The sequence below is a fragment of the Pygoscelis adeliae genome, unplaced genomic scaffold (assembly GCF_000699105.1).
Source record: "Pygoscelis adeliae isolate BGI_AS28 unplaced genomic scaffold, ASM69910v1 Scaffold220, whole genome shotgun sequence".
Lineage (NCBI taxonomy): Eukaryota > Metazoa > Chordata > Aves > Sphenisciformes > Spheniscidae > Pygoscelis > Pygoscelis adeliae.
In genome coordinates this window covers 2,374,834-2,385,407 of record NW_008824049.1, presented here as the reverse complement: position 1 = coordinate 2,385,407, position 10,574 = coordinate 2,374,834, and the positions used below count along the sequence as shown (strand labels likewise).

Sequence of the window (10,574 nt, the reverse complement as noted above, 5' to 3'; positions counted from 1 at the left end):
ATATCAATACACTCACATGGTCCTGCGTGTTTTGGGGAGAGATCCATAGATATTGGGAGACATTTAAAAATTGATAGCGGACTAGTATGAGACACTGCCTTTCCAAGTGCCCTTCAAATTAGTTTGAATGCACCACACTTACTGATCCTTTCAGACATACACACACACACACAAGTAAAATAAGGACAGACACAAACCCCAAATACAAGTCCTGCATATTTACAAAACCAAAAAAAGTCTGAAATTATAGCCCAGACCATATGTTCTAACATTCGCCTTTAAAGTCTGCTGCCCTAATTCTAGAGATAAATGTATTTCCTGGCAGCAGATTCCTAGGCATTCAAAAAAATATACAAAAATCTTCATGTTACCGAAGGACAGACTTCATGAACTATTTCTCTGCTCATTTACGTGTTATTCCACTGTGAAGCAGGACGCTTTGTTCTTATATACTTGCAAACTGGAATAGTTGGAGTCTTAATTTATTTCTCATCCTGCTGATGATTCACCCCCTGCCCCTCTCCTCCGCTGAAGCTCCCCTGCCGGGAGGCCACGTCAGCAGGACGCGGCACTGGCTGCCAGGTCACATCCCGGGCTGGCTGGAGCAGAGGCATGCCGCAGCACAGGCAGCGCGGCCCTGCTTTCCCAGGGAAGAGGCTGCAGGGTTGGGAAAGGCTGTGGCTATCCCTCCGAGCGTATGTGGAAGCAGACCATTATCAAGGCTCTTACAATATGCTTAGAGTTTCCACATTTCAAAGTGTTTCAGAAATACTCCCAGCTTCAGCGGTATTTCTCTCCCTTTCTCTCCTCACAGTGCGTACTGTAAAACATTCAAACTCTAGGACTTGGAAAGATTAAGCCAAATTAAAATTTAGTTATGTGTCAAGTTTCTTCTTTTTTCTTTTGTCGTGAATCAGAGGAGTTATACTAAATAATAGCTAGCAATTCACTATGTTTTAATCAAAAGGGATTTTTAAAGGACTAAATATTCCATACAGTGAATCTACTAGTGCAGGTGCATCTTATTCAAGATTTAATCCGCACACATGCAAAAAAATTTCCATGATTATTCTTAGCATTATCAGATTTAAAATGGAGAAGCTAGGATTATTCACACAGTAAACAAAGCATCCTATTGTTTACTTTTGGCTTCTTACATGGTTTCCTATACTTTATTGTAGCGTGCTAAAAACAAAACCTATGAGATGAAAGGAGAATGGTGCTACAATCTCACTGACAATAACAAGGGAAAAGTCTACTCTGAGTTAGCATCCATTTGCTCTCTCTTCTCTTAGAAGGTTTCAACACAAGTTTCACAAAGGTATGGAAACGTGAAAGTTATTTCTTTCACGTGGAAGGAATATATGATGCACAATCAAGACTTTAGTTTTCTAAGGTGACCAAACTCTAGAAGACCAAAGAGTCCATATCTGAAATACAGGTAGAGTCACCAAAAATAACAGAGGATAAAAGGCCCTACTGCAAATTCTGGTATTTTCTGGTTAATAATGGGGCAACAATGAGAAAATAAGCAGAAACTACTAAACTAACAATATCTGTTATGATTATATGGTTAGGTATTAAGAACTGGTGGTCTGTAGCTATACCTTTGAAAAACTATGGAGTGCACCATGGATAATATCCCAACAGGAGGGACATGACTGAACCTCAATCTGGGGACATGCCAATGCTACAGAGCTGAGCTTGCCAACACACTGATGTGAGCAAGGCTATAAGATGGGTGGCAATACCTCTAAAGGATGACACTGACTCTGTTGATGAAAGAAACAAATATTTTGGCCAACACAGCAAAGGCTGGTTATATAGGAATTAAAAACAGCTATGCGATTCTTCCAGATTATAGCCCTCCACAACAGTTTTGTTCTGGAGGATGCTTGTGCATATAATCCCTCTTTTGTCCATTAATAGAAAGAACTTTAATAAATCAAATGTGTTGATATACCAATAAGGCCAATGGATATCGGAGACCTGACTTCTCCATCAAATATTAAATCTACACACCAAGTACCACAAGTCAAGTAAGACGATGTAAATGAATAGTAAGAATTTTGTTTTAAAAGATATTTGGGTGAAAAGGGCCTTTACTGTAGAAGATAAAGAAATTGAGCAAGACTTAATAAACATAATGTAAACAAAAGCTATTTAATACCAAAAGAGCAGCTGTATTTTAAAGCACCACCACACACAGACCATTTTGCTCCAAACCCTAATGACTAAAACGATCTGAACTGAAACTACATTTCCTACAGAAAGTTTTCCATACCGTGTAACCAGTCTGCACACCAGCACGTAGGTGGAAAGAGACAACACACTTTGGAGAAACAAGCAGAAACAAAATCAGAGCTCACTCTGCATTTCACCCCTCCCTTCCCTGACATAGCCAAAGCATGTCCACCCCGTCCCACTCCCGTGCACCCTGGCAGGCTTGCCTCCAGGGCCCTTTCTCTGTCCCAGGAGAGTGTCTGACCTCATGCAGACACCCAACTAGCATCAGACAGAAGACAGACATGCTAAAGAGGACATTGGTTCTTCCCGCTTTGCAGAATTTTATGTTCTGATCAATGCAATGCTTTGCAGCATATTTTGAAAACAGTCATAAACTAGTTTCTCTAAACTTAACCAAGGACCAAATTCTGAGAATTCAGCAGATACTATGGAAAGAGAGCAGATACTTCACCAGCCTGCAGCCCCCGCAGCCCCCGGCTCTCACCAGTGCACAGGCAGTGGCTGCCCTGAAGTGCCCAATGCACCTTCCCCCCCTCAGATTTCATGAGTTGTCCTTGGATTAGAAGTGTATTTCCAGCCTTCTGGAAACCTCTCCAAAGCAACATCATCTCAGGTGCTGCTACTATTTCATCTCAGACTGAAAACAAGCCAGGTGCACTGATGAGCAGCCCATCATCTGCCTCTGCACCTGAAGAGTGATGGAGGGAGACGCTCTCAGCAGCTGATGCAATAGGTAAGCTTGCAGCATTATAAAAACAGCCAGCTACCTGAACCTGTATTTTTTGTTCCATCTCTTTAGGCTTCTTTCATCCCCAGTCTCTGATCCAATGACCACCAGTTCCCTTGTGTGCGCCCTTCACTACTCTCATCTTGGCTCCTCCATCCCCACCCAGTAACACGCCACAGTTACCGCTCATTTGCTTACATGATGTCCCATCTATTTTCAACTCTTTCCTTCCCTCCAAGAAACTGACTCACTTCCTCATTTCCAATCTCATACTAAAGGGAAAAAAAATAAAGACTTTTTTTGGTTTGCTTAGACTAGACTGAACAGCCTTATTTCTCTGACACACACACTCTTCCTAGATAAATCTACAGCTATTCAGCCTTTAACACTATCCATTCCTCTGCATTACCGCACCAAACCGCACCCACCCACCAAATTAAGGGAATAATAATTCCAGGAAATCTTTCATTTGAGAAACCACTGCTAGATTTTTAGCACACTTCTGGCCTTTCTCTTGAATTACTCGCTTTTAGAGCCACGGAAAAAGCAGCACTGAAATTTAATTCATGCAATCTTTGTTTTACAAGATAAGAACAAGCAAGGGCCCTGTAGTGCTTCAAGTTCAGCGTCAACAGCAAAACACTTGAAAATATCACTTGAAACAAATCAGTATTAGTAAACTGTGTATGTTTATGATCCTGCTTTCATTTCAAAATGTATCCACCCAAAGGCAGTTTAGGTTCTTGCCTACTACAGAGATATTCACCTTTAAACTTCAGGGGAATTTCCTGAACACGTCAGATTCACCCAGAATCTATTTATTCTGAAATCCAGAAAGCAGAATATTTTTTTCAAACCCAGGGGGCCTGTTTCGGTTCCATTCTGCAGTTGATCAGATCCATGTTCTCCTCCTCTTCCATATTTCATTTAGTGTGGTTATCCCAAAGCACTTGCTAGAAGCAATCTTTCATACAAAGGAAATACAAGGTCTACAGTTATAGCTGAGCAAAGAAATGGGTGAGGATATGCCCTGCCCTTGTCCTTTCCTTGCAGAACTAGCAACAGTCAAGTCCTGAGTTTGTGAAAAATTAAGTGGAAAAACGCAAAAAGGAAATGAAGTATTAAAGTATTGACATATTTATGAAGTATTTATTATCTGTCAAAACTATATAAAAAGAGCAGCTTTTAAAATACTGATGACACAGCACATATACACATTTCATCTCTCAAAAATACTGAATTAAGATTCTAGACCAGTCTCCCTTTAACCACCCATAGAGGTACAGTTTTGCAGTTAGAGCCCAAAACTCAGCCAGGGTGGTTGGCAGCACAGGACGAGCAGGGCTTTCCTCCCCTGCTCCCCAAGGATACCATGATTTTCAGAGGAAGTATACTAATACTTTGTCATTAATACGCACATGGCTTAAAAGGAACAAAGATTGGTCATCCAATCGCACACAAATAAAGGATGTGCTTTATGTTTCCACTTTATAACACAAGCCAGGAGTGCTTGCTGAATATTGAGGCTGGCCACAAGTGTTTAACAGCCTAGGTAGGCAGGTGAGCGTGCCTCCTGCCTGCACAGGCAGCGTCAGGTCCCAGTCTTGTACTTGATTCGGCTTCCAGCGACTATTAAAAAAAGATTCCTCTCAATTAATCCCCAACATCCCCTTCCTTTTTTTGGTTGTTGTTATAAAGGCTACAAAAGTCACATACCACAGCATCTCTTCTATTACGTGGGATGGAGAAGGCAAACCCTTAGAAAGTCAGCCAGTAACACAAGTCCTGGTGAGAGCACCTGGAACCGCTCAGATGCTTCCCTAAATAACCCGACACGTGGACTGTGCCATACATACATACATACTATTCCAAAACATCAGAGAGCTTCAAATGTGCATCTATTCTTTCTGGTTTTAATCAGTGATTACTCCACTAGTGGCTAATTACACTTCAGGGTGTTTAAAACAGAGGATATTCCACAGAGGTTTTCCTCAAACAAGCATCTTTCTTCCAACCTTGAGAAGACAAATGAAGATTCACTAAGTTGTCTTTCTCTGCTATTTTTGTGTCAGTCCTCTAACACACATTATCACCACCCATCCCCAGATACGCCATAGCCATGGAGCCAAATGGGGTCCTGGATACAAAGCGGTGGTTCACAGGACATCCAAAACAGGCTCCAGGAGCACAAACGAAGATGTCAAACTTCTCAAAAAGCCATATGCTTTCACAAGGATAAAAATCACTCTGCATAAGCGAAGTTAGCTGCCCCTGCAGAACGGATACATGCCAAAGGAAAGAGCAGCTTTCGAATATCCTGAAGAATTTAGTGTAACCAAGTCATGACATCTCAAATTTTTAATAATGGTGTTCACTCCCTGAACTCAGGGGAACTACACAATTTATAGCAAAGTAGTCCTTCATATTGTGAATACAAATGAATCCTATTTACAAGCACATCTTATGTCAGAACACTGCATACGTGGCAGTAAGGAAAAAGCGAGTATCATCTGTTCAACGGGGAGCTACCAGCTCACAGGCGTACACACTGCCCAAAAAGAGACTTTCATGCTGCCTTAACATACTGCTATAATTATTCCATAGCTTGCTAATCATAGCGCAATGTGGGAGCAAAGGAAAATGCATCATTATTGTCTAAGTGCTGCCCTACATATAGGGAATACATTAACCTTTAAACATACAGACTGCTCTATCAGAGGGAAAAAAGAAAAAAAAAAGAGACATTATAAGTTTTGTGGAGCAAGGGGGTGTGTAATTTCCAAAACCACTGCACACAGAATAAGCCTGTCTTTTACAATAACCTCAGAGCACAGGAAAAACAGAACTGTCACAAATCCTAATCGTAGTATATTTGCTGGCCGATCACAATTTCTTCCACAGTAGATCACTATTAACATTCTTTAAGTTCCACAACAGCACTGTGAACACACCTTTACCAAAAAAAACAAAAAAAGCAACAACAATACAGTCAGGTACTCTTCCGTGTTTGAAGCATGTACTTATTTCAGCAATATACATATTTCACAATAAAGTAGGAATTGAAGCTTTAGCATGAAAAGAATATCAGAATTTTCAGTCCAAATTTAAAGACTGTATACAAATAAACGCATGTGCTTTCGTGGTCAATACTGCAGCTCTACCAAAAAAAGGAGAAAATCTTATGCTATAAATTCTAAATTAATTTTATGAAAGACTGCTGATGAGTACCAAACAAGCCCCATTGGCGCAAACATGTTAAATTACTGGGAATACAGAACCAGGAGGTTTCAAGTTGCATTCATTTAAATACACTGTCTGAACAACACTTTAAGCATGAAAAAAAAAATAAATAAATTATGTCATAATTATATTTGTAATGGAAATTTTTAGTGTACTAACCAATATAAAGCATTCATTTCAAATAAAAGGAGTAGCCAGCTTTATTCCTCTGTTAATTGCCACGTGGACCAATTTCTTACCACACAGCATGTTGGCTATAAATCTTAACAAGCAGTTTTAAATTGCTGCTATTATTGCTCATCAAGACCGAATAATCCTGGATGCTGTTCAGGGAAGCTTCTGTAACGTCTATCACATTCCTCATTTCCATAGGGATGAAATTTCAAGCAACAACCACCAACTCCTCCACTGTTTAAATGGGGGGCCACAGAAAAGATGCAAAGAGACTGCAAGATGGGAAATTTCGAATATTTCTAAGGACAAACTCTTCCGCATGGGAGCAGTGCAGCACTGGAACAGTTTGCCCAGGGAGCAACCTCCATCCTCAGAGAGCTTCACAATTCAGCAGGTTGTGGACAACACAGTCCACCTCTGACACTATCCCTGCTTTCAGGAGAAGGTTGGATAAGGTGACTTCCAGGGGTCCCTTCTAATCCAAATTCTAATAAAAAGCATAGTTATCCTTGAGCGGTACGATTTTAGTATTTGATGCAGTGTAAGAAACAGTCTTTCTTGAGCAGATTTGAAATTCGCAGTCAAAATACAGGGACAATTCACTAGCTATACAGTTATTAAACTGACCCGACCCCCCTTACTACTATTTTTTAGGAAAGGCTTTTGAATTAATAGGCCACTGACATTGCTGCTTAATGGTGTAAGATCTGGAAAGGATGGGGGAGGCAACACCACCTACCTCCCTTCTCAAAAAAATAAGATAATGGCATAAGCTCAAAAAATGTCATTGAAAACAGTATTAGCAGTACAGCTACGCAAAGTCTATTCCCTTTAAATTTTGATTTAACTTTCCTGTATTTACTGTAGACAGCGTTATACCTAGGGAAATATCTGCTTCACTTCAAAGCTGTATTTGCTACTAGCTAGACACCCTCTTCACAGTCTATACAATCTGAAAGGTCTTTTATCACTTCTCTCTTCAGACTTGTTAAAAGATTTTGTGTGGGCTCTCTCATAAAAAACACAAGCGCTATTTATCATATTTGCACAATTTTACAGAGAGGTAAAACAGCAATCAAAAGACTGTTTACATGCTTTTATTCAATACTACATAATTAACCAGCTCTGCTTCTAAAGAACCAATTTAAAATTCTGCTCAAAACCAGCCTAACTTCTCCAAGCACTATGCAACGCCTGTACTTCTCTACTCATTTTCTATCCCTCCTGATGCCTGTATGAAAACAGAATAGTTTTTCGATAGCGATCCACTTAATTTGTTACTAGTTTTCAATCTAACTTGGGATCTCTCATTTATACTTACTATTTGGTTACAAGGAAATATGCATATATATACAAAAAATATAAAAAATGCTGATAAATGACTGAACAGAGAGAAAAATCTCCTGAACTTGCAAGAAATTGATGACCCATTCTGAGATATTAAAGTACTATAACAGGTACAGCAGTCAGGTCTGCAACTTCTCACTCTTAAGTGCTCCACTGTATTTTCAGAACTGCATATCACATTTTTTTTAGACATGAGAGAACAAGTTTTCCATAATGCAAGCAATGCTCCTCCACACATTCGTGTATTCTCTCACCTTGGATGCACTGCAGGGTTCCATCCTCAGCCCTTATTGTAAAGGTTTCACCTGGATTAACTTGAACCAAAAAGACCTGCCAAAAGAAAAAACACATTTGTTTCACTGTGATCTTCAGAAATAAAATTTCCCCAACCCAACAATTGTGTTATCCGTACTTTGGAAGAGATACGGGGGGCAGGGAGGGAACAGACTGGTATACTACAATCTTTGGGTACCAGCACGGTCCAAGAGCCAGTAGAGATTTAAAGCATAACTACTCATCTGAATTTTAAGAGCTGAAATAAAGATGTAACTCAGTTGTGTGCAGGCGAGAATTATGGCTTCGGGTTCCACCACCTAAGTCTTGACAGTGTGTTTAACTTGGCCAAATGCTGACAGTTAAGGACATAAATCTTTAGACCATTGGCACATGAGAGCAGAGAGCACATAAACTCCAGCATGCAGCACCAAGCCATATCAGGATTTTAAGTTCACAGGAATAAAAGTTTTTTGAAGTGTAAAGGGAGTTTACCCATTACATTTTTAAAAATTTATCCTTCAGTCCTACACATAACAGATCTCAGTTAAGCAAAATCCATAGACACACACACAGTTCAATAGTTGCACACAGAACCAGTAATCAACTATTTATTTTGTAACAAATATAATAATTTTTTTTAAATAATCAAAATATCACCCCAGTCTCCCATTGCTGAATTCTGCAGACGATAGGAATGCTACAAAGACCAGGAAGCACCAAAATGCATCCCAGTTCAGTATACACTGTACCCATCTTTATTAATTTTCAGGTGTCTAAAATGATGGGTTTAAAACTTACGATTTAGATTTCTTTCTTTAATGGAGAGTTTCACTGGGAACTAGTTATCATTTATCCCATGCTCTTACTGCTTGTGAAACTTTTACTCAAATACTTTAAACACACTTCTGTTAACTTTGCATTGTCAGAAGTTCAATCAAAATCTGGATTAATCTTGGTATAAATTGAAAATTTAGATTTATATCTTTTTGTAAAAACTCTCTCTAAATTTAGGTCTGGTCTTTATATTCTGGGACATCTGCATGCAGAATTTAATTATTCAATCTGCAAAGACAAAATTTGAATTAGTGTTGTGTTTCTGAATTCCTTAAGCTAAATGCATAAGATAATTATTACCTAGATGACCTTTTGAATTACAGTAATCCTACAGAAACCCATTATTCCAGCCATTTTTAAAGCACAAGCTGGAAATCAGAAAAATGACATATGAAAGCCATTATTTTGTCTGCAACAATAATTTCTCAGGGAGCACTGGTCAGGGTGGATCTGATCCAGCATACAGAGCACAATAAATGGTTCAGGAAAGATAAGAGGCACAAAGCCATTCCATCCCTAATCTCTGAACAATCAACATTTAAGTGACAGCATTTAAGTGCTCTTTTGCTATGAATAGGCGTGGATTATCCACAACAGGATACTGGCATCGGGTCAAAAGAAGCGCAGAGCAAAGCAATGTCATTTTGCTTAAAAAAAAAAAAAAAAAAAAAAAAAACCAACGAAAAAACCAACCAACAAACCAGAAACCTGAACACAAAGAGGCAAAGAATCATAAAAATATTTCATTAGCTCACTTGCATTATATGTCTAAACCAACAGCTCTAAAGCTGGTTATTTATTAACACGCTTGATTAACAGAGACCAGATGGCTTAGCACAACCATCACACCTTTGGAAGAACTTGGTCCAACTCCTCAAAACACATACCCTAACTAGACTGATGTCTCGTATATGAAAACCTCGATCTTTTCCCTAAAGCAGGGAGTTGAGTTTAATAGATATAAGACTGACCGTGAGAGAGGGATTCGTCTTACTGCACGAGGCACGTGTCTACAGAAGAGTATGATTTACAAATTCCTTTTCAAGGAGTCATTGCAAAGGTCCATCACCAGCCGGAGTGTCTGCGTTAGCACACCTGCAGTTGTGCTTTGAAAATAATTCCTTGGGTTTCCACATTAAAAAAAGATTATACCCCCAATAAAAAGCTGTTCCTTATGATGGTTGAAATGAAGTAGCATTATCCTTGCCTAATTATGCAGGTTTTTAAACACAAACAAATTGTTCCATCAACAAATTTGTTTCCCCGAAGGGCAGCAGCTGTCACGGCTTCGTCCCCCCATCATGAGCCCGCGGGGAGAGACTGGGACTTATATATAGTAGCTTCTATTAAAATGTTATATATATGGAAGTAATTCCTTATTGGCAGTTCCAAGAGTACAACAGCTTAAAGATTTCATATTTATTTAAAATAAACCTCAGCACTAATTACTGTCACAAAACATGGGATTAAGTTGGTCAGAAAGCAAAATTTCCCCATTGCATGCTGCCGGATAACAACCGTCAACTCTACTCGGCCTGTCTGGAGTAGGGACTATACTATTTTGCCCAAATTTTAAGTACGGCCCAATAAAAACAAAAGACCGCAAAATATTTTCACCCAGAATCTTGTTTTGAGGTTAAATATCAAATACATTGAAAGGATAGTATTTTTCAACTATTAGCTGTGCAATTAAGCCACAGGCCTTTTCAAAATCATATTGCTGCTGGGG

General features: G+C 39.3%; 1 protein-coding gene across 1 annotated transcript in view; it reads right to left on the bottom strand.

Moving 5' to 3' along the window:
- Window positions 1-10,574, bottom strand: part of FNDC3B (fibronectin type III domain containing 3B) — a 179,371-nt gene that overhangs the window by 161,994 nt on the left and 6,803 nt on the right. Inside the window, exon 2 of the mRNA XM_009333580.1 lies at window positions 7,990-8,065. Coding sequence (XP_009331855.1) covers window positions 7,990-8,065 — 76 coding nt within the window. The remainder of the gene's footprint in view (window positions 1-7,989; window positions 8,066-10,574) is intronic.